A 24,897-nucleotide genomic window follows, 5' to 3' on the forward strand; every position below is an offset into this window, starting at 1 on the left:
CCCCCTCACGTGGGATCTTTGTCTGCTGTCTGATATGCTTTATTCAGTTAGATACTTTTTCATCTATCGGTTCAGTATCTGTTACTTATTTATCTGCTTCTCTGGTTTAGGCGGTGCTAGAGACCATCAGAAACCTGATGAACACAGAGTGTGTGGTCCCAGACTGGCTTCACGACATTATCCTTGGCTATGGTGACCCAGGCAGTGCCCACTACTCCAAGATGCCAAACCAGATCTCCACGTTGGACTTCAATGACACCTTTCTGTCCCTGGACCATTTAAGATCCTGTTTCCCGGGTCACACCATCAAAGTCACAGAGGACAATCCTGAACTGCAGGTTTTCCCTTTCAGGTGACATTGAGTTTCCAATGATCAGAGATTAATAGGTCTTTTGAAGGTTTACCATAATAAAAATATTGATATCTACTTCCTGTTTAAGAATTTGCATACTAGATACAATGTATATCACTAAACATCATCTTGTATAACATTGCATGTATACAACGTTGGGTCATTCATATCCATGTTTTGCTTCTTCCAGAATCAAGTTTCCCATCTCAAACAAAACAGACAAGGGAAAGAAAAGAAAGGCAGATGAAGAAGAGAAAGAGGAAGACAGGACCTTGATCGTCGAACCCTATGTCACCCCAAACCGCGGGCCGTACCCCTACAACCAGCCCAAACGGTACGAGGTCGAGGCCAACACTCCCTTTCACAATTTAAGAGATTACAGGACAAAAAGTTGTTCAGAGTTTGCTTTGACATTGACTTTTTTTTCTACATCTTTTAAGTAGTTTCACCTGAAGTAGCACTCAACCCACAGTGCATAGTAAAAGAGCAATGATTCTTGAATTACATATCCAAATATGTATTATTTTGGAGCCTACTTCAAGTCTTCAAGTCTCAATTCAAAACCCCTTTTCAGTTTAAAGTAGTTCACAGACACCACGCGACTGCTTCTTATCTCTGAGCCTGACTACTTTCAGAATTTTTTTCCGTGCTTGTGCCCATGGTATCTCCTCTGACCTGTTCAACGTGTCTAGCTGTGTTGCTATTTAAGCTGTTGTTATGGCTACAATTACAGGTGGACATTTTTAATGCGATTAAAGGTGAGGGATAAGGCTTAAATATTCTGCTTCTAATTATAAGACCACAAAATAAACGTCCTTTGTGAAAATTCATAATGATACTGCATTCCCAGTTTTCACTTTGATATTTCAATCTTGATAACAACAACATGTCCCCTGAGGAAGCCTTTGCTTAAAAACCTTTAGAAAAAAGATGGTCCCACAAACATTAAAGATCTTTTTTTAACTAATGAGAAGCTTTGACAACAAATGTGTTTATCTGTCATGGCTATGGAGTATCTAGAACTAAATCTTGATTTATTCATATCTTCAATATTCACTTTTTACAGGAATACAATTCAGTTCACGCCTACTCAGATTGAAGCCATTCGAGCAGGGATGCAGCCAGGACTCACCATGGTAAGGACTTTCTTTTTGAATCATATGTTTCTCACATAAGCTTCAACGGTCACATATTATGCAAAATACAAATTACCCTTTTTTTCAAACGCTAATGTGTTTGTAGTCTGTCTACAAGCCCCCCAATTATGAGAAAAGTCCAAAGATTTTATCTTTGTGATGTCAAAAAAGGCAGTAACCCCTCCCCCAGGCGGATGACACTCCCACAGCTAGGTGTATGTTCTGCTCTATGAGTCTGCCTTCTCGCTGTAAACAATTGGATAAGGGGCGAGAATGCCCGAGATAGCCAAGCCCTTCCAGAGAAGGGGCGTGGTCTGACAAAGCTCATTAACATTTAAAGGTACAGACACAGAAACAGCCTGTTCTGAGCAGGGCTGAAACAGAAGGGTTTATAGACATGATCAAATACAGGATCAGAGTGGATTTTTAATAAGAAACTTCACAGACATGTTTTGGGGACCTCTGAGACTTATTGAAATGTCTTGAAAAGGAGGATTACATGTGACCTTTAATCCAAAAATATCTCAGCAGTGTAGACTCCAGCATAAAGTTATCATGGATGCCTACTTTTATGGAAAACATGCCAAGTCACCTTATTGATTTTTACTTATAAGATTGCATTGACAGCAGTACAACAAGAAGCTAAACTTTGGACGTATTCAACACCACAACCCTGGGTTGCATTGTGTTGTACTGACTAATCTTTAAGCTTCCTGGTGCTCCAGTGAGTGCTGATACTGCAGGTGCATACCGCTCCTGCTTGCTGTTATGAAGCCAAAGATTTGCAGCCATTAATCTTAGTGATGCACACCAAGGGAATTCCCACACAGTAAATATGCTACTGTTCAGTGTCCTTAACTCCATCACTCATGTAGAGTGATGACAAAAAAAACCCTGAAACCCTCTCTGTAAATTTACCCGTGCTGATGAAACAGTCCTCCACACATAAATAGCATAGGCTTACAGCTATGTATGTGTGTACAGCTACAGCCAACGCTCTTCGTTCCAGCCTACTATTGTCATTTTAAGATAAATATAACACCCCAACTTTGACTAAAGTGCTATTCTGATGTGGTGATTGGATGCTGGCAGTGGGGTGTGAGTTATTTATTGTGCTGCCAGTCGAGGTAAATATGGCAAGTACGCTATCAGCAGAGTCATAAAACAACTCTGCATGCTTGCCCCTCTCCTCTCCTCTCCTCTCCTCTTCCTGGCTTTCGGCTTTCATGTCAGGAAACCAAGGAACTGATTACTGATTAATGCAGGAATGTCTAATTGTGCTGACTATTTTAGCCAAATTTATTCACCCGAGGTACGCAAACTAATACCAACCTGTTTCATGAATATTTATTTAGTCAATTAAATGTGCTAAATCCCATTACCAAGAAGGCCTATTATCTCGGTAAGTTGAGCAGTAATTCTAGTAGAGCGATGAAGGATTACTAGGACAACATACTTCAAATATATACACTTATATCCATACATATGTACTTATACTTTCTCCCTCTTTTGCCTCTCTGTGTCTTCACCCAAACGTGCAATCGCTGGGTCTTGGCATGCCTTGCGACACCTCAGCCTTGTTGCATTGTGTATATCTTTGCGTGGCTAACGTTGGGGCACCAGCTTAGCCCGTTCTGACATGCCCATGGCCAAGCTGTCACAACTACTAGGGTGTCTCCAAGGAAAGGGCCTTTGCCCCGAGACTGTACTTCATATTGTGCTTATATTGTTTTTTTCTATCATCACTTTTTTTTTTGGTATATATCATCCCTCCTCACCTCTTCTTGCTGTGTCTATAGGTTGTTGGACCACCAGGCACTGGAAAGACAGATGTTGCTGTCCAGATCATCTCAAACCTCTATCACAACTTTCCAGAGCAGAGGACCCTCATAGTGACCCACTCCAACCAGGTAAACTGGCCACACTCGCCGCATTACTGCTCATGAACTTCCATTGCACTTCTCTCCTCTCTGAAAAAAATTGTCCCCCAAACTCGGCTTTCTGGTGAATTAAGAGCTTGCACTCAGATCTGCCCATTAATCAGCCGATAGTCATATTCTAAACCATGGAGGAAAAATTAAAATCTAAGCTCCCTGGTGCCCCGGTCTTCTCCCCTCAGTATTTAATCATAAAGTAATCTGCTGCTGTTTTATTCCAGTGGAAGCCTGCCAAGAAGAACTTTATCCACAAGAAGACTAAATGAATAGAGCATTGCAAAAACCCTTACTTTGTGGAATAGTTTCTTTTTCAATTCATATTTTTTATGCAGAAAAGGACTACAGCTTCATAGCTTGCAAATGCCTCACATATAATAAAGATAAATAAAATGTTATATTCAAAATGAAGCAAGTTCATGGGAATTGAATCAGAAAAATGGAGTAAAAACGGTTGAATATGCAGGCCCAGTTGATTGATGACAAACTAAACATATTTAATTGGCTCATGTTGACTCGTTATGATTTATTTCCCCACCAGGCTCTGAATCAGCTGTTTGAAAAGATCATGGCTCTGGATATCGACGAGCGCCACCTCCTGCGTCTGGGCCACGGAGAAGAGGAATTGGAGACGGAGAAAGATTTTAGCAGGTGGGGACAGCTGAGGACAGATGGAGAGGGAAAACTCACACTCAGATATGTAGAACTTAAAAAAAACAAACACGTGCAGGGTTGGAAAGTGATTCCAACAAAGGCTGACATGCTTGTAATGCGTTAACACTTCAGTGAAATCAAAGAATACAACACACAATCACAGCTATGTTAAGGAAAGAATCTCAGCTGCCCACGTTGTATGCAGTCTTATCCAGCACAGTGATGAGACTACCTGATACTCCCATGTGCCAGGCCAAAGACCTGTTTTATCTTCATTAGACATCGTGACCTCTGAGGGGTTTCCACCAGTGGTAGGGATCTCTCCCCCCCCTACAGCCCTCGACTCAAGAGCCACTATCTGATTAACCCTGTCATCACTGCTCTGGACCACATGGACTAACTCATATCCATTCTTAGTTCCCACTCTTGACAAAAAAAATAAAAAATAACACCCCTTAAGAGGAGAAGAGGCAACAAGATAAATAAAGACTGACAGCAGGTTGAAAAAACCTGAAAAGTTAATGATGAGATTTTTTTATTTCCAGAGCTCCAGCTGAATTTCCTTAGAAGTTAAATATAACTCACTAACTGTGAATGTGGAGGGAAAGAAAAATCCTAGCGCCACTCTCCTGAAGTGTATGCCTTGATCTCATATCGCCATGGTTACAGTTTTGGCTGAACAAAATCATTTAAAACACACTTTAACATTTTAAAATAAGGAAACGTTGTAGCATATACATTAAAGGTATAATATGTAGAATTTAATGACAGTGTTTACATTCAAATATGTAAATTAATTAAAAATTTACCAAAAAAAATTGTTCAGTTATCAAAGCCAGAGAAATCTGCCAGGGAAACACTGGATGTTACATCAAAGACTGCTGCATAAGGAAGCGGGAGCTGCTATTGAAAGCTGCCGTACTGTTGCTGTACGTCCTGCTGTGATAAAAACTTCATTTAAATTATACTTGGCTACATCGTCGGGAAACATATTCTCTGTTTGTCTCAGTCGGGTTCACCAGTTTGTCATGACTACCGTGAACACGGAGTTCGTTTTCACCGGGGCTCCCATGATTCCCCGCCAGCCTCGACATCATCTTTTGTTATTGTTTTGATTGAGAGCCCCCTGGTGGCTTATTTTACATACTCTGCGTTTAAGCTGAAGCTTTAAATATTTCCACATTTCCCCAACTGAGGCATACATTAGGGCTTTGAATGAATAATGAAGTCACATAAATATGAGTGAATTATTAAATGAATAAATACATGAAAACAGCCATTATGTCATGAATAAATACTTTTATAGGAATAAACATTCAGTTTCAAAACCTAAGATGACTGAACCCTTACATAAAACACACAGAGCCGTTATCCCTCATAGAGCACGGGGGGGCAGAACACATGGCCTCAGACTGAAACCACTAGAGTCCTTTTAAGGAAGCCCCAGTTGTTCCCAGCTCTCTCACCACTGTCTTTGTGTAAACCTGCACCATGTGTGTGTGCGTGTATTGTAGTGCCTTGAAGGATAGTGACTCAGCCCTTACTACTGAGACACATTGAGATGGGAAAAGCGACTTTTGGGGGGGGGGGGGGGGGGGGAGAGAGTGCACTTTAAGCATTCATGACTGATTTCAGAGAGTGAGATTATCTTGAGATACCCAAAACAACTCCGGTTCTACATGACTGCAGCTATATTTGACACCATAATAAGATGAATCAGCTTGGACATTTTTGCTGTTTTACTAGCAAAGCTTGTTCGCCAGCTCTCCAGTATAAATAGCTCTGCGTTATTTAATATTAATTCAGTTTTCAAGCTGTTACTATTTAAAGTTTTCATATAGCCTACATTTTTAATTACCACCTTATCCATCTGTGGCACTGAGCAAATTACACCTTATAGCTCTTAGCAACCCTTACCGAGGAAGAAGGGAGGGATGATGCATGTCCCTCATTTGCTTACACTCTCTGTAAGACTACTGCTCTGTGCGCGCGTATGCCTGTCGTATGAATAGCAGTGTGCAGGAACCGGGGTCTGCACATGGAAGCAGTTAATTCTTAAATTATGCAGCAACACAGACATAAAAGAAAGAGCCTTAGCTTGCAGCATTTAATATGTTCCCGCCTGCTTGGCTGCCTGAAAACAACATGCAGACTCCACACTCCTTCCACCCCGCTGACACCAGCGAGAGGGGAGAGCCGGAGAGTTTTAATTAACGCTGTATATGAGATGACAAAATGGAAGGCAGCGCTCCTCCGAAATGCCTAACAAAGGCAGAGCTACGGCACCATTAATTAACAATGCCTCCCTGCATTTCAGGATGAATTTTGTGCTGATTTAATGAGGTCTTGAGGGGTGAAAATTGGTGGCAGTATTGGGTAGGTTTTCTGAAATATCCAAGATGTTTGTTCAGTTCCGGCACAGTTCCTGCCTGTGTGTGCAAATTTTTTTTTTATTGGATTTTCCCACACACACAAAAAAGAGCAAAGGAAATATCATCCTCTCGATGAATGCTGTTGTTCACACCTGTGTATCTATTCTGAGTTTTCTGTCTCAGTAGCTGAATACAGGTCGTCATCCTGTGAACAAGGTCACTGCCTGTTTTTTTTTTTGTGTTTTTTTTTTTCATTTTTTATTCAGGCCAAACAGGCGCAGCACCGTGATTGTCTTTGAGTCATCTGCTGACTGAGAATCTTTGCAGAGGGTTTAAAAATAGAGTTCACCTCTAGTATTACCCTGTGACCCCTCCCACTTCCTGTCGCCCTGTGCCGTGCCGTGCTGCGTGTCTCGGTGTCACTCGATAATTGCTTTTAAGCTGTATTGTTTGGCTGCACAATAGGATGCATGATGAACCTTAAATAAACCTAATGTAAAGTCAAGGACAGTCATTGCCCCCCCTTTAACATCTGTAATCCATGCTGACAATATATTTTACATATTTGAGTACTTCTTTATTATGTCCTTAAATGACCGGGCTTTTCTTCACTGCTATAAGCAAAGGGAATAAATACAATCCTCCACCTCCCTCAAATCATAATTTGAACCTGTTATACTTACTCCTTACTCCTCATTTTTCCCATCACTGAGTAACTGTCTACTCTTGTATGTCACCAGATATGGAAGGGTCAACTATGTCCTAGCTAGAAGACTGGAGCTCCTCAGGGAGGTGGGGAGGCTGCAGGAGAGCTTGGATGTTCCAGGAGATGTTTCTTACACCTGTGAGACCGCAGGACACTTCTACCTCTACCAGGTAAATCTATAACGAGGTGTTTAGAACCTTCTGTCATTTGCAGGGGAAATAACATGTCATTGTCCACCAATGTTGAATAAGCTACACTATTTATTGGGATTCAGCGTTAGTTCGTAAGTTGTCTGCTGAGTGAAAACCTTATTAAACACGTCTATATTATTCCTGTTATTAAAGCTCTAGTGTTAGAGTTCATATCTGATCATGATCCCGCCTTGCCAGAACTTTCAGTTGTCACTCTGACACATACACAACTGTGGTTCCTTATGAATTTTCTTCTTCTGCATGCAGATTGGATTCTCCGCCCACACTTCATTTTAGCTGAGTTCTTGTGTTTATTCTAGCTCTGAAAACTTGCTGACAGTGTAGTTCTGTAACATTTGAAGATGTAAATGTCGAGAAGAATCCGTCACACACAATATCCTGGCAGTGATAAAAGATAAGAATACCAGGGTACAAAGAGCCAGTACTTAATTGGTACCGGTTCCTGATTGGTCACTACTTAAATATTGATATGCTCCTTAACGAACGGTGCTGCTATAACTCATTCAAACATAGCAAAATGTGGATGGTTAATTCCTATTGTTCCTAAATGATGACAAAGCAGCAAGTTCCAGCCAGTTTAAAGTTTTGTGACCACGGTAAGGGTTTATAATCCAGAGACTGTGTCTGACAAGGAGAAACATTCAAAAGTGTGGGCTCACACTTGACATGACATTTAACCCAAATAAAAAAAAAATGTTCAAAGAGTGTCTTAAGGGGCTTTCTCAGGCTATGTAACAAAGAAAATGTACAAAAGCAGTGCAGCGTCACCTTAGTGGCAGCTCTAACTACCTCCTCAATGTTTTTTTTTTTTCAGTTGCTAGAGTATGGAATCATTATCGATACCCTCACAGTATAAATGTCGGTATTGCTATTAATGAAATCCTGTCTAAAACTTGCATATATAGACCTGCTTAAGGGTTTGTTGGTTGTCCTAATAGTCCATACAGACAGATACTAAGCATGTCATTAAGTTAAGTCCTCCAGCAGACTCATTAATGTTAAAGTTTTTTTTATTTTCACGGGAGTATTTATAGAACTAGGCCCCCCTGCTGTGTAGTGTATCTGGTTTATTAGGTGCTCAGCGGGGGCACCTGTATACAAGTGAGGCTTTCTATTTTCATCATGAATGTGTATTGTTTGTGATGGTCACATAAGTAATGAGAATGTGCAGCAGGCATCATTTAGCTGCACAGAGGCATGCAGAACACCAGCTGTGTGATCATACAGCATTTCTTGTAGAATTCGGATAAACTAGGTGGAGACTTGAGTAGTGGGCATACCACGAGATACCCTCATGATGTTCTTTATGCAGCATAAAACAATTAATTCACTTTGTTTGTTTAGTTATTGTCTGTGATTAAACACCTCTGTGCTGCCACAGTCCTTTAGTGTGAACAGGTATGACTTGCCCATCAATAACATTTAATTACTACCAATAAAACATGTCATCCTGCTCCGCCTTTCAAGCAGTAAGAAAGTGCTGAATATGTCTCAAACATGTAAAAAAAAGACATGTGTGTTGTAGTGTGATTGCACAAAGACACACAGGACCTGAAGTTGTACAGGACTCAAGTGATTTGGATTCTCTATTACACACCAAACACTTTGATTCAGCGACCTAACACGGCATGTCTTCTCTTCCCTCCTCTTCAGGTGATATCCCGCTGGGAAGAATACATGAGTAAAGTCCGGCCCAAGCAGGGGAAGAAGGTGGAAGCACAAGCTGTTGCTGCACATTTTCCCTTCCACAAGTACTTCTCCAACGCCCCCCAGCCCGTGTTCAAAGGCCGCTCATATGAAGAGGACATGGACATCGCGGAGGGCTGCTACCGCCACATCAAGAAGATATTCACCCAGCTGGAGGTAAGAAACACCAACACACACACACACACCAACATACACACACACACACACACTGTTCTTTAGGTCCCTATAATGATGACACCCAGTGGGAATGAAGGAGGTAACTTAAAAGCAGTAGGCAAAGACAATATTATTTATAGAGCAAATGTCTATGTCCATGTTCATCTCCAATTTGATCTAAAATATAACACTTAAAAAAGAGACATATATACAAACAAGCAGACAGACAGAATAAAGTGGTATTTAAAGCACAATTCAACCGATATTGTCAAACATAAATCTGGTGTTTACGTCGCACTTTTAATACCTTAAGCAGCCCTTTCTTTAGACACAACGTGCTGGGTTATGTACAACGTGGACAAGGCTGGGGGTGCAACTTTTTAACAGTTGTTTATTTTACATATTATATCATAATCACACATTTAAAGAAAACATTGGTATACTGTTAGGTAAATGAGTCTTGTGGAGTGCCGGTTTGACTGAAAAGACTCCTAAATTATAGACAACAAGTGACCAGTGGAGGTGGGCAACGACTCAGGCCTAATCGGTTGTGGGCTGTGCTTCTAAACTTCACAACTACCAGCATTACTGTTGGCTGAGAGCTCAACTACTAGCTAGCAGGCCTGCAAACTAGTGTTGTAGTACTGTACTAGAATCAGTCTTGGTTTCAAGACCGGCCTCGAGACCACTTTTTGAAGGTCTCTCCTTGGAAACGAAAGCATTTTTACTCAGTCTTGTTTCAGTCTCAGACTGAGTGGACTCTTGAATTTTCAATCAAGACCAGTCAAGACCACCACTGACAGGCAAACAAAGAACTTCAATTCATCCATAATTTGATTTTTATCCCCCGGTCACGTCCACAACCTTCTGGGTGTTACGGTCTAACTGAGTGACACGCCCGCCGCACACAAAATGATGATTTTTAAATTGTTATTTATTGTCTTGGTCTTGTCTTGGTCTCGGTCTCGCCCTGCCTTGGTCTTGGTCACTAAATGTCTTGGTCTTGTCTTGGTCTCAGAGCACTCTGGTCTCGGGTAGAATTTGCTGAAAGTAAATCTTCACAAGATGACAGTTTAAACTTTTTTTTCCTGTGGGAGACCCTGAAAGACAGACGGCCTCTTATTATACATAATACACCTCTTATACCGGTGATACTTATATTTTTGACGGAGTATTTGACCAGTTATAATTTCAAATATGAATATAATTTTAAACATAAGCATTTGAGGTACGGATGTTTTGCCTTAACACAAAGAGAGGCTTCATTGTCAGCTGTGTTTAAATACATTTACTATTTGCCAGCTGTGCTTCCAGGTGTTGCACAATCCCCCATCCATGACTAACCGTGCCTTCCTGGCCACCACAGTGACAGGTTGTTGTAGATTAACAGCAGTTTGTCGGACACTGGTCGTGTCTTTGTGCTTCTAAGCAGCTCCTCTGCCTTGTTTGCATCTCTCTGAGTTTCACCACCTCTCGTTGCTTCAGTCAAAAGAGTGAATCCTTACATAAGAAACTTAACAGTCCTTTACTGTGTAGAAATGATTGCTGACCCTTTTGAAAAGATAAGTGCTTCAACAAAGTGATAGAGGCTATTACTGCTTATCTTTTTTACTCTCTCTGTCACTCTTTTTGCACACTTTGGCACTCACAGGCACACACACAGCTGAATGCGGTATCATTCCTCCTCGGCCCATCTAGCATTTCTATAGGGCTAACAATAACATTTCAGATTTATGGGAACACCAAGAAGGTCTCAGAAAAGCAATAAAGAAGTTATTGGCTGGAGGTAATATCCCCAACACGTGTGGTGACCTTGATTTATCTGGCTGGCCTCTGTATCACTGCATCACAGCACCTCTCCCTCCTCCCTCAGCCTCACCCATGCTGCAGTGAAATCTGTACGCCCATTAAGAGGGATCACTGTCTGGTGCAGAATAGACGAAGCAGCACTCTGCTGAATGTGCTCATCTATATGCCTTTTCAAATCCAAAAGCAGTTCGCATAGTCAGTCACAGGAATATCCTGATAATTAACTGCTAAACAGACAGATGGACAGGTACATGGCGTGTCTCCTGGGCTCCTCCTGTATAAACATCTCCTGTTTCCTCCTCTGCAGTCCCACCACATATTGACTGTTGTTTACTTCTATTTCCTCTCTCTCTCTCTCTCTCTCTCTCTCTCTCGCTCTCTTCTCTCTGTCTGTGAAACCAAAGCGTCTTGATTTCATCCTTCAAGCGCTCTGGAGCCACAGGGGTTAAAAATAGAACTCATCAATATTGCATGTTTTGATTGGTTTAATATTAATACTAAAATAGTAACACATTAAATATTTATATACCCCAGTGCTGTCCACTTCCCCCCGCCCTCTTCGCCTTCCTTACCCCTCCACGGCTAGTGTGGCAGCTTAATGATAGCCTGCCTGTTTACCCATAGTTCTTCTCTTCACTCCACCCCCCCTGCTGTGGGGATATATTAGTGCCACGATATCGACACACTGAAGGGAGTTCATTTTCTTTCTGCAAAAACTGTCCTGAATGATTCAAAGCCATGTAAGAAAATCTGTGCTAAAGTGTTCTCCAAGCTTCGGTTATTGAACAGATATCTACACCCAGCATCCTTTCCACAGAGCAGCCCTGACTGATATCTGTTTCACTCCATTATGGGAAAATACTAGACTGTGTTTTCTAATGAAAATGGAAAGCAGGGGAGCTATGTTTGCATGTCTTTGATTACAAATCATCACTTTGTCATCTTGATCGAAGACGCTATTGATCATTCATGCTTTTATTTCCTCTCGCTCGGATTACTGCAATGCTGTTTTTACTAGTTTAAACCAGAAACCATCTCCAAAATGTCCAGCAGCTTTTAACAGGAAATAACAAGAGATCACACAACACCACCATTTTACCTTCTCTGCATTGGCTCCCCATTAAGATTTGCATACACTTTAAAATCCTTGTGCTTGTGCTGACTTTTAGAGCCCTAACACCCCAGTATATAGCCGAGCTCCTCCTCCCATACACTCCCTATTGACCGTTCTCCATACCCGTTTTATAAGACCTGTTCGCCGTGCTTTCCAAGCGGTTGCTCCCAGTCTTTGGAATGCTCTCCCATTGTCTCTGCAGGCCTTAGACTCCTGTAACACTTTCATTAAGCAGCTGAAAACGTTTTATATTCAAACAAGCATTTGGTTAACTTATTTGTATTTCTGCACCACTCCAGTTACTGCATCAAATGTCTTATTTATTCTGCTTTTATTTCTCAATGGCATTTTGCTTTTTATGCATCACTGTACTTATTTGTTTTATTGTTGTTTTGATTTTTAACTGTTCTGCCCTGCGCTTTTTATTGTTCTTTGCTTTTCTATTTTATTTTATTGTGTACTTGTTTTAATGTTTAGCACTGAAAGGTGTTATACAAATAAACTTGACTTACTTACTTTCTCTTGTTGGGACTAATGGGTCATATACAAGGAAAATAAAATCTTTTATATTGTTAGATTAAAGCCACTGTGTTTTTTCTCGATCATCTTTAAAATGTGGTTGGCAAAGATGTATTGGTTGTGTATCAGATAATTGAACAGTGTAATTTGTTCCTTTTTAGAGGTGTGATTATTTTACCCTCTGTAATCCTCTTATCCATCATCTCTTGACAGTCATCGTCCATCATTTTGTCACTAAATCATCTAAGTTTCCCCTCATGACCCCGCTGCACCAAACACTAAACAAAGCTAAACATAGCATTTTAAGACGAAACTCGCCAAATTATTCCCAGGGGTGAATAAACAGATTATTATATTTCTTGTTTTCCTTCTTGTTTCATCATTTTATTAAACATTTATTCTTTACCCCACCCCCCCCCCCCTACTTTGCCTACTCATGAAGGAGTTCAGGGCCTTTGAGCTGCTCAGGAGTGGACTGGACCGCTCCAAGTACCTGCTGGTGAAGGAGGCCAAAATCATCGCCATGACCTGTACACATGCTGCACTCAAACGTCATGACCTGGTGGAGCTGGGATTTAAGGTACACTCTTAAAAAAGTAGACCTCAAGATGTCAAACTGATTAAGATATGATTAAATTAAGTCACCTAATTAGTCTGCATTTGATTCCTTTTTATTAGTATGACAACATCCTGATGGAAGAAGCTGCTCAGATTCTGGAGATTGAGACCTTCATCCCCCTCCTGTTACAGGTAACACTAAGTCTAAAATGAAATAAAATGTATGATGTGCAGGCTTTATTATTAAGGCTTTAAAAAAAACATAGCTGCCACTGCACAGGCTATGGTCTCTTAAAAGTTCTGACGTCAGGCCCAGTTTAATCCTCTACTCAAGTCTCGTCCTTCTACTCCCCGACTTTCCCTTTTAGGGTGTGAATGATTGTCCCCAAACACAGTAATGGTGCTTGTCTTTGGTAGTTGTGCCTAATTGTCCGAGATAGTGCTAATGTCTGTTTACAGATGAGATCATTAAACACATCAGACCATCTAACAACCTCGCAACAGCTCTTCTCTTTGTCTCTCTTGTTTAGTGAGCGACAGTCAGAGGGCTTCTGCAAGGTGTGCGTCACAGTGCAACTGTAAAATCCTCCATCTCCCCTTCCCTTTCCTTATAGTTATTAAACCTTTATCAGTGATTTCCGTGATTAAATCAGCACTTGTACTGCAATGGTTGGTATATCAGATTTGTCTGAGGTCAAGCCCCAAATTAACTGAATCTAATTGGAAAAATCAGACAGCATGACGTAGACATGAGGAGAAAAACTGCACTGGCCATTCATCTTTTAAATGCCCTCCTGGATTTGAATCTGGTTCTGTGCTGAAGATCTCATTTTACATACACTGAGTAACGTTGTTAAATCATTAGACAAAACAAAACTGAATCAAGTTTAACAACATCTTATAGTTGTATGCCACAGGGATTGTCCATGTGCACAGAGGCGAGACTTTAGACGTGATACTTTCTGTCCAAAGATTATATTTGATGAGTCTAGTAATATTGTGGTGTTTTCTCTGTTAGATGAATTGTTCTTACTTACTTTTCCCGTCTTCCCTGCAGAACCCAGAGGATGGCTACAGCAGGCTAAAGCGTTGGATCATGATTGGAGACCACCACCAGTTGCCTCCTGTCATCAAGAACATGGCCTTCCAGAAGTACTCCAACATGGAGCAGTCTCTATTTACCCGATTTGTGCGCCTGGGAGTGCCTACCATCGACCTGGATGCACAGGGTCGTGCACGAGCAAGGTGGGTAACACTGACAGGACATGAAACTAGACAGTATGCTTATGTCACGATGGATGCAATGATTAGTCTCCTCATGAAAAAAGGTTGCACACAATTGTGACTCTTGTTTTTTTCTTTCTTCCTGTCCCACAGCCTTTGTAACCTGTACAACTGGCGTTACAAACACCTTGGTAACCTGCCTCATGTCCAGCAACTGCCTGAGTTCCAGGTCCCCAACCCTGGCCTGACCTTTGACTTCCAGCTGATTAATGTGGAGGACTTCAATGGCGTGGGAGAGTCTGAGCCCAACCCCTACTTCTACCAGGTCAGTACAAGAAGAAACCTTAAGAAAAAATACAAACATTACAAAACTCTTATTTGTACTGACAGTTAAGAACGTGCAAAAATGACATCTGTCAGTCCACCAGTTACATTAGACATTCAAACTTCCTCTTTATTAAGTATGTTAGCGAGTGTTAATTAAATGCTTATTTAAATACAGACTAGTCAGCTAGTCTAAGACACAACACTCATTGGGCACAAATGATTTAACATGGGATCACTGTGTCTGATTAGACACAACATTTGACCAGCATTGAAGGCCTGAATTGACAAAAACACAACGATTAGTTTAACAGATTAGTAATTCTGGTACCGATAACATCGAGTGGCAACGTTTATTAGCAAAGACTAGCTTCATGTCACTGGTTTTCAGTTTGAAACTGCAGAAACAAGATTGTTTAACACTTGTGCCAATTTTCCAAGCTCAGTTTATACACTCCTTTACACAGATACACACATTTAGTTCCACCAGAGCAGATAACAATATTCCTCCCCGGCCTCCATTTCCACTGAAAGGGTTGTTGTACAGCGGTTCATTCATTTTTAAATTGAAATGGTTTAGCTACCAGCGCATATGATATATTCATAACCCTGCTTAGTCTGCAGCTAAAAGTGGCTGCCCAGCTCAGACCATTGGGTTTGTCCTTCACACAAGGAGCCACGTTGTGTTTCATCGTGTCATGCCGAGGCACTCAAGACTGTGTGTCTATGTGTGTGTGGGCGGGGCAGGCTGATAAAGTTGTATGTTAAAAGATGCACAACACCAACACAGTAGGCCAAATTCTAACTGAAAAGAGCCTTATATGATCAGCCACTTTTACTGGACTTTTTTTGGGGGTGTTAGTTAAATAAAATCTGCCATAACCTGGATCAAAGGCCATGACGAAAATGGGAAGGACACGATATTTAACTACTAATAATAATGATTTATTGTAAAAAGTAAACAGTTTAAAGGATCATTGAAAAGTTGGAGTGTGTCCCTCAGTAAAGTCCGTAGTGTGTGTGGATGTGTGACATAATGAAGCGTGGGATGGTGTGAAGCAAAACAGAACAAAGACTAACATTTGCAAATGATGGTTGTGATGAGTCCAGGTGGAATGAGAGGAATCAAGGGAGACAGAACATATTAGTAGAAGCCTGACTGTTAAGGCACTTGATTTCAGGTTAGAGTGAATTTGTATGATACAGAGAGCAAAACAAATTAGTGGATAAGTTGAGACTTTGGTTTTTATATAAGCTGCATGGACATACAATGCATTTCAGTGCTTCATGAATGTTACTGCAGCGGTCAGCACAGTTTGCTCATGTCCCTGAAGCTCCTTATTGTTTTTAAATCCAGACCATGTGCGCTTCTCGAGGCACCAGGTCACATGAACCTCAACTCCATTTGCCTGTTGCCATTTTCGAGCTCCTCAAGGGAATTGCCAGTATTACTCACTCTGTCTGACACACACACACACACACACACACACTCTTAATCTGCACACACACTCTCACTCACATGCATGCACTTTCCCAGCAACCAGAAGGGATAAATTGGACACTAGAGAAGCAAATGTATCCAGTGCACGCTGAATGCCTGTCACAGCTGAACAAACACTGCCACAAGCCGGCTTTGCACTTAACAGGAGCCTGTGCACCCGCCACACACACAAACACAAGTGTGTGCGCGCACTCACACTCCACACTCCAAAGGTCTGTTCTGCTTCCTCGCCTCATTTGTTAAAGCACTTTCCATATTGAGTCTCAGCCTCATTGGTAGTATTTCCCAAGTTGTCAGATGGCTCATATAGGGTAAGATGCTTATCTAAATCCACATCTTCTGTTGTTAGAAAATGGCTTTTCTCAGCCACTCGGCTTGTTAGGCGAGGCTTTTCTGCTTCACAAGCTCCATTTTCATATAACATAAGAGCAGAAAGCTTTGAGGGCTTCACTCTCAGGTAGTCTGGATTTATACCTCCTATTACCTAGCTTGTATCTACACTGCAACCTAAAAGCCTCTCATCTTCTATTTCATTTTATTCTTTTTTACTCCGCCCTCTCTGGAGTCCTCATTTAGCTTCAGGCCATTAGCTCAAGCTGCATGGGTTAGGTCTGACCTTGTTGATATGATGACCAGTTTCTCTGGAGTGTTGTGGCATTAGATCACATTCATATAAAATATGCATACAAGGGTAGCAAAGGTGGTAGGGCCAACTACATGTCTGCTTAGATATTACTCCTCTGTGAGTGGGTGGGTTCCCTGCATGTGCTGATGACCATTGTGACATTTCTCTGCAACCAAACACTCAAGCTACCTTTGGAGTTTTTTTGTATTAAAATAGAAAATTATAAATATAATATAATAATAATAACATATAATTTTTTTAGAAGAAGGAAAAAACCTCAGTAGCAAGGTTAACATCCTGTGCTAGTTGTGCCTTGCTCTGGTCAAGTGGTTGTATGCCAGTGTATCCTAACACAGCCTATATAACGACTTCATCTCCATTTTCTTAAACAAGCACTTTCTTAAATACTGCCAAACGGATCCACGCTACAAGAGGCCATCCATCCACTGTGCTGGTTTGATGCTCAGTAGCAAATGAGCTTGGATATTTACTCCCTCAACAAAATGAATCCTAAGTCCTTGTGAAACATGTTGATGATGTTGAATATTTTCCTTGCTCACACCGAACATTTATTCATGTGGTCATTAAAGGTATGAATTTGTGCCATTTGGAGACAGGTAACAGGGGAGGAAGAACAAAGGCTGCCACTGTTTTTGAAGTGTTGACTTCAGTGCAGCTGGATGGGGAACTGTTGATGAAGCAGCATAAATTATTATCAAGGATGTGAGGCTGCCGTCCAGGCTTAATTGAAACTGGATGAATAATGCAATACTTTTGGCTTTTCTTATTAATTTATTTCTCTTTTTTTTTTGGTCACACTTGAAGGGCAGAGTTTAGCCTTGGAGCCCGGATGCACATGCTGAGGAATTTGTTGACTGTAAATTAGACGAACGATGCGCGGTAGTCCTTAAACAGTCACATTTGGAGGTGACATTGTCTTGAGGGATGGCTGGAAGTTGAGACGAGAGATCTATAATTAAAACGGCTTGTTGTTTTTTCTATGTGGAGGTTATTGAATGCTGGGTATATATCAATAAAGACAGAAGTGTGTCTTCCTGCTGGAACATCTTTGTTTAGGATCCAGAAACAATTAACAACAGGAATATCTGAATATTTTTGCTGGTCCCAGTCTTGCCACTGGTGGTGTTGCTCTCTGGCTTAGTCAATTAATTCCAGCCCAAATCAGATGGCTACTCATGTGTAAATGCGTGGGCTTTAATCTGGCTGTGAAGTTTAACACTTGACAGGCAAGAAAGGGCAAAAGACAGATATGAAAGTGCCACAGGCAGGGACAGCCGAGTGTCAAACACAGAAGCCACACCTTTGCTGTGGGGAAATACTGTAAAGAGCAAGATGTGTTTCTGGGTTATTAGCCTGACAATATTATTGAATTGACAAACACAGATTTTGCATCATAACCTATCTACCATGTTGAGAGTTTTCATATAATAATCTTACCCTCCTTTTCTCTTCCTGTGTAGAACCTGGGGGAGGCCGAGTACTGTGTGGCTTTGTACATGTACATGCGTCTGTTGGGTTACCCCGCAGACCGCATCAGCATCCTCACCACCTACAATGGACAGAAACACCTGATCAGAGACGTCATCAACCAGCGCTGTGCCGGAAACCCCTTCTTTAGTCAGCCAAACAAGGTAAGAGCACGTGCACCAGCTAACCTTGACCACAGTGAACAGTCCACAAAGATGAACCTGATGATATTTTTATGAACTTTAAAATAAATCCTGTCTTGTAAACTAAGCATGCTTCATGGTCTCATAAAGCCATACATGTGTTGTATTACAACCTTATGTACAAGAGGTAAGCGTGCTGAGGCCCGTTTAGCCCTGGAGCAGTGTGAGGGCAGGCCAGCGGGGGCCGTACTTTAGCACGGTACGGGACAGCTTTGCCTTGTGTGAGTGTGCCCTTATATTCTGGATTTTACCGTATATAATATCCATTAGTAGGCTACCCTTTATTGGAATGGTCTGTTAGTCTTCTATAAAGCAAATCTAACATCTCCACACCACTATTATTACTCATTTAGAGAACAAGATTCACTGTAGGCCTTTTTTCTTTTCTTTATAACTTTGATTTGTCATATTCAAGGAAATGCTCTTGATTAACACAATAATGATAATAATAATACAGACTTATAAAGAGCTTATCTGAATACTGTAAGACGCTTTACAAATAACAACTTGATCAAATATGAAATTATTCTGGCTCCAGACGTCTGACCCACTACCCACATCTCCAGTTATTTTTCTGAAACAGTAATTCGCTCTTTATTAACAAGCAAGTAAAGGGTACTCAGGTAGTTTTTGGACATTTACATATTTAATGTAGTGTTATACCGCACAGTCTTAATATCAATGAAGGGTGACACATTCCTTCTCTCCTGTCAGGATGGAAAACATGGTCCCAGCAGACGTGTTTTCACCTCATATTAGATTTGAAGGACTAAGACTCAAGTAGAACCACACATGACACACAGAACATGCACATGCTTCTTCACACCTTTACTTGTCAGCTGTAGTCAGTGCAGCAGCTTTGGAGGCTCTGCTGCACCGAGAGAGACATTCACAGGTCTGAATTCTCACGAGGCTTTTTATTTTGCTGCCTCCCATTCCACAAAAAAAACACGCGTCTTCCGCACTCTTCCGCCCTGTGCTATTCAAGTCGGGTTTGTACAGTTTAGCTACATGCAGTCCCTACGGCTCTCGCAATGGGAATAACAATAACTCCTCGAAATTAAGGCGGATCTGCACGATTCCCACATGGTGGAAAATGAGCGAACAGAGGCTCTTAATTCATTGGTATAGGCAAGGAGTGGGCAATAAGACAACATCTTCTATCATAGCATACATCATTTTATATAATGGGTATGGTTTGTAGCATGATCCAGGAATTGTTCTCTAAATTCAATTAATAAATGACTGTTTTTATCACACATTTGATGACCTCATTTGGCTCTTAAAAACAGTCAAAACCACCTGCTTCCCAAAAAAAGGACACATGAATTAAAGCAAGACAGAAAAATGTAAAATGTTCTCTGTGAAAATATACATTTACATTTTAAAAGGTCATAAGGGTCGTATCACAAGGCAAGGGAGGTCAAGTCACAAGATCACGTTATAATCTCCAGATCACATGAGACTTGTTCAATGATGACAGAAAATCTCTCATGGTGATGGTGTTTGTTGATTGTTTACTGGTTGACATTGTCGACCATTTCATGGTACGAACATCAAACATCCTTGAGCCCCAGCAGGCCAAGCATAGAGTCCGTTTGTTTTCGGGCCCTTCTTTTTTTATTTCCTCCATCAAATCATGAGAGCATGAAGACTGCTGCAGGTCATAAGACCCAAAGTAGATCAGGTCACGCTGCACTATCTGTCCCTAACAGTCTGCATACCAGAACACTGCTTACCTCTGTGTGTTTAACTCACTGAGGTGTGTAGTGGAGTAAAAGATTTAAGAGTGCATCATTTTAGAGTGGGCGTAAACTCACTGTTGTGTTCATCCCTGAAGGATTGCATTAGATTGTCTTCACCCAGCCCACGGTAGTCGTCCCCCCCCCCCCCCCCCCCCAATGTCTTTGTCTCTTTTATCTCTTGTCTTCCCTCACACTGTGTTCAGTCAGCAGCCCGTTGGCACAGTTTTCCATCCGTTTTCTGTTTGCTCCGCTAAATGCTTTTACCAGCTAGCCTCAGGTTATGCTTTTACTCATTCTACCATTCTTTATTTTTTTATTTTTTTTCTCTACACACATACGCACACCTTTCTTTAGTCTCTGTTCTCTCAGGCTTTCACACACTTTACTATGACAGAGGCTGCTCAGGCGCGCCAAAAGAAAGCGCCAAGAATGGAGTGAAAAGTTGCATCTCTCCGGTCAGCTTGGAAGGTTATCGAGCCACAGCAGAGGCTGCCACATTATGTTGTTGTTCAAATATTTTGTTGTTGTTGATGTTCTTGTGTGGTTTGACTGGCCAGGAAAGTGGTTTCCCCCTGTGGCCAATTAAATGTTAGTATCCCGGGTCTATTGTTTTTCCCCAACATACTGTATATAAAACCAAATCCCTTTTGAAAATCTGTTGGGGCTTTAACAGGAGAGAGAGAGAGAGAGATGGCTGTTATTCCCTTTTCTTCTTATAGGCAACAAATTTCATGAAAAAGAGCAAAACAATCAGTTTGCGTTGTCTCATGGTACTTTGCATTTTATTTAGATTCATAAATGAAAGGCTAAATCATTTCTTAGACAGCTACTCGAGCAATTGTTAAGAATAAAACCTCCATTTGTTGGACTGTGACATGACCTGGATAAATACATATTTAGTGAAGTAGTGAGAGTTTACAGAAGCACAGAGGTTTATTTGGAGCCAAATCTAAACTTAGATGCCCATTATTAATGTAGTAGAGGAACAGTTTGACCCATTTTTTTTTTTTATCTTTTTTTTTTCTTAACAAAATGGAGATAAAAAGCTTTATCCAGTGTTGTTAGCAGAACCCTTTTTGTCTGTGCTATGTGCTGACAGTACCATTAAATACGACATCACCAGACTTATCCTTTAACACTTAAAGGTACAAAAACATAAATTTTCTTTTCTTTCTATGTTCTGTGCATAGCAATGACGCTATTGTGTCTGTCTTTTGTGCTGTGCCATGCTACCTCGTCGTTTTGTCTTCAAGTGTGTGTCACATTCTGACAACTTGCCAGAAATTGTGCTTGGTCATGTAAAACGTCCTGAAATGTTAAGACATGAGGCGTCAGTCATTGTTGCTCATGGGCTTAGTCAGAATGCATGCCAAGTGATAAAGTGACCGGCATGACAGGCTGCTAGAAGTGCAGAAAAGGAAGAAGCCCAGAGAGGGAGAGAGCAATGAAAAAGAAAAGAGGGGCTCTTGTGGGTAAAACGCGGAGCAGCTGAAAGGTCATGGCGCAGAGCACTAAGTCCACAGTGTGTCTGACAATATGTCACAATGGCTGAAACCAAGCAGATGTCAGCAGCCAGACCATTTGACTGTGATTATGGTAATTAGAGAGAAAAGGAGTTAGTCCAGTTAGTACCAGCCAGCTTTTCACACACAAACACACAAACTGCAGATACTGTGTCAGTATGTGTGCAGTCTTATTTTTGTTTAACCTCTGAGTTTTATAGAGAAGGTACATTTAGGTTTGAGATGGGACGGATCCGATCTAATATCGGTATCAGGTCTGATGTTGACGTAATTTACGTATCGGATATGGGACTGATCAAGAAAGATGGTTGGGCACATTCTCAGCTCGCACAGTCTCGCTTTGAAGACATTCAGACTGAACTGTAAGTGCCCACAAATCGTCTCCATGACGACGTGCAGATGAGATGGAACAGCTCCTTCTATGTGATTTATAAAGTCAAATTCTTACACTTCAGTTTACAATATTTAATTTGAAAACCTGAGAGTCGTTGCTGCTTCCTGTTTGTATGTGAAGCCAGCACAATGCAATGCTGGGTTTAGTGCAGCTTTGTGGAGCCTTACACATACTACCACCAACAACAATACATCTATTAACTATGGTCAAATGTCGGTATCAGTACAAATGGATCGGAATCAAATCGGAACTGAAAAAAAGTGGAACGAGCATCTCCAGTTTTTCTGTTAAAACTTGTAATAGTGTTTAGTGTGAAGGGTACTCACCAGATCTCCATCACATATATGCAACCTGGATTTAGAGTCATCATATCTTTTCTCCTCACAACAGTTTCTCCACATCAAAAAAGGGATATATTGCCGACTTATTGTAGACCAAACAACCATCTTCATCCTCAAGTGCCCAAAAAAGGAGTCAAGGGGTGATGACTGAACAAGAGAGATGTGGTTTTTAAAAGCTTTTTCAACCCCATCGTGCCCCTCTATTCTCCACTCTTATCAACAGAAAGCAATTCTAGCTGTGCGACCAAAAACAAAAGATATACAAACATCGATGGAGAAAAGTCTTTACAGCATGTCCCAGCATGTCTTTTTGAGGCAATTATGAAATCTGGACACTTGGATATTGAAGCACAAGCAGGGGGACATTGAGAATCTGTCATCTTTGAGAGTTTCTCGTGAAAATGTGAATAACCTGACAGTCTTTCTTCTGTACAACCCAGGGGATAATTGCTGTGAATACAATATAGTAGAAAGGAAAAAGGGGGAGGGATTCAGAAAAAAATGACCACCAGCTAGTAGATAGTATTTAATCGTCTTCATGACAAGAAGGAGAAGGGAAAATCATAATAAAATTAAATAGTTTTTTTTTTTCTATAAGCAGCAAGATGTGTTTATGTGTGGACAAATATGTGGCTTTTAGCATATTCTCATTATAAGTATGTGCTTCTTTGTATCCACAGACGTGCATGTGCCACAATGACATGACCTCTGTAATTCACTCCCTTGAAGATTTCTCATAAATAACTAAACACCATGCAAAATGCTGCGCCTTGGGGAGATTCTCTATCAGGGCTTCATTGTCACTGTCTGCAGGCTAAGAATAACTCACTCACTCTGAAGCACCCCTTCCCTGCAAAACAACTTTCACTATTTTGCTTTAAACTGCACCTTTAAAGCCTCCTCTACATTCACGGTCTATTTAAATAAAGGGAGGATGAGTGTGTCTTGTGTATGGCACAGTTTTGTGAACATGTGCATGCATGCATAGCACTGCTTGAACATACGGCCCACAATGCCTCATGCTATTGTGAAAGCGACATATTGTTGCCTCTGGTGCTGCACCTGTTCTACATAGCAACAGGGAGACGTGAATAAATATTGGTCTACTACATTGTTAGCTACATCTCTCCCTCATTTGCACATTCACATTCTCCACACTAACACCATCTTAACCCAAAAGGGGTTTTTGTGAAGGAGGTTGAGCAAATGGGACATCCAAAATCACTTAACGTTGCATTAGCTTAAAGGAGGGTAACCACAACCACAGCATGATTTATTAAGCATGGCTGGTTCAAAGGTTGGTTGCCGTAGTCCTGGGTCAGTGTGGCTCCTCTGTGGTAGCTGATGTCCTATTGATCCACTCTAGAGAGAGAATCCATAGAGGAAAGTCCGACCTCTTTCTACTGAGATGCGTTTCTTCTTTCATCACGTAGTCTAAAACAGAAAAGTAGTATTTTGATAAAACACCAAATCTGAATTAATTATGGCCTGCTTTGTTTGTGTGATCTCTATTTACATGCTGTCTTGCTTTATGTTATTTTGTAAGACTAACTGTCTTCTTCTGACATGCTGTTACTAAGTGGGTGGACACGCTGGTTCTTTATTCCCTTTTATTTTATTTTTTTTGAAAATGTGTCCTCGATGTTAGTTACAGTGTAGTGGACTCTCCTCTCCTCGATGATGATGCAATCCTGATGATCAGAGGTTTTAATAATGTCATATACCTTTCAGAGAAGTCATGTTTTTGTCCTTCAGGTATGGCTTACAGCTCTTACACTACAATGCCCATGCTCCTCTTCACATGGTACTGTTGTTAAACTGCCAACCCCTTTTCACTTATTACACCGTGGTCCTAAACTTCCACTAGTCTTAAGTGGGTCATTGAAAAGAACTGGAGTTGTTTTTATCACCTTGATATATTTATATTATATATATATATATATATGTATATACATATATTCAGATGTTGTCTTACACACTTGTTCATCTTTTTTTACCGATGTTTCAGCTTGTGCACTTCAATTTAAATCCAAGCTCTTGAAATAAACCTGAACCTTGTCACATTCAAATATTGGTACTTACCTGGTACGAGAGACCAAACCTTGCAACAACCTTGTGTGTTGAACAATGAAGCCGATGGGGAAGTGCAAAAATATGCAGTTTCTTGAGTGTCCACTTGAGCTGCCTACAAAAGCTATTAGTTAAAATGCAAATTTTTAAAGTAGAAATAAACACGTTTACAGCCAGGTAAAAAAAGGAAAGAAATGGTCTCTCGAGCTCAATTTCTTATTTGCGAAAAC

The 24,897-nt window shown here is 41.0% G+C and overlaps 1 protein-coding gene across 3 annotated transcripts in view; it reads left to right on the forward strand.

The window, feature by feature from the left end:
• The window catches only part of aqr (aquarius intron-binding spliceosomal factor), a 57,314-nt gene that overhangs the window by 21,372 nt on the left and 11,045 nt on the right, over positions 1 to 24,897 (forward strand). For all 3 annotated transcript variants that reach the window (XM_061062360.1, XM_061062359.1, XM_061062361.1), the window contains exons 21-32: positions 111 to 352; positions 543 to 686; positions 1,419 to 1,488; positions 3,288 to 3,398; positions 3,964 to 4,073; positions 7,189 to 7,324; positions 9,020 to 9,229; positions 13,114 to 13,251; positions 13,350 to 13,421; positions 14,287 to 14,474; positions 14,607 to 14,778; positions 18,385 to 18,555. In XM_061062360.1, the coding sequence (XP_060918343.1) occupies positions 111 to 352; positions 543 to 686; positions 1,419 to 1,488; positions 3,288 to 3,398; positions 3,964 to 4,073; positions 7,189 to 7,324; positions 9,020 to 9,229; positions 13,114 to 13,251; positions 13,350 to 13,421; positions 14,287 to 14,474; positions 14,607 to 14,778; positions 18,385 to 18,555 (1,764 nt within the window). The remainder of the gene's footprint in view (positions 1 to 110; positions 353 to 542; positions 687 to 1,418; positions 1,489 to 3,287; positions 3,399 to 3,963; positions 4,074 to 7,188; positions 7,325 to 9,019; positions 9,230 to 13,113; positions 13,252 to 13,349; positions 13,422 to 14,286; positions 14,475 to 14,606; positions 14,779 to 18,384; positions 18,556 to 24,897) is intronic.

This window comes from Labrus mixtus, chromosome 18 (assembly GCF_963584025.1).
Source record: "Labrus mixtus chromosome 18, fLabMix1.1, whole genome shotgun sequence".
In the NCBI taxonomy this organism is placed as follows: Eukaryota; Metazoa; Chordata; class Actinopteri; order Labriformes; family Labridae; genus Labrus; species Labrus mixtus.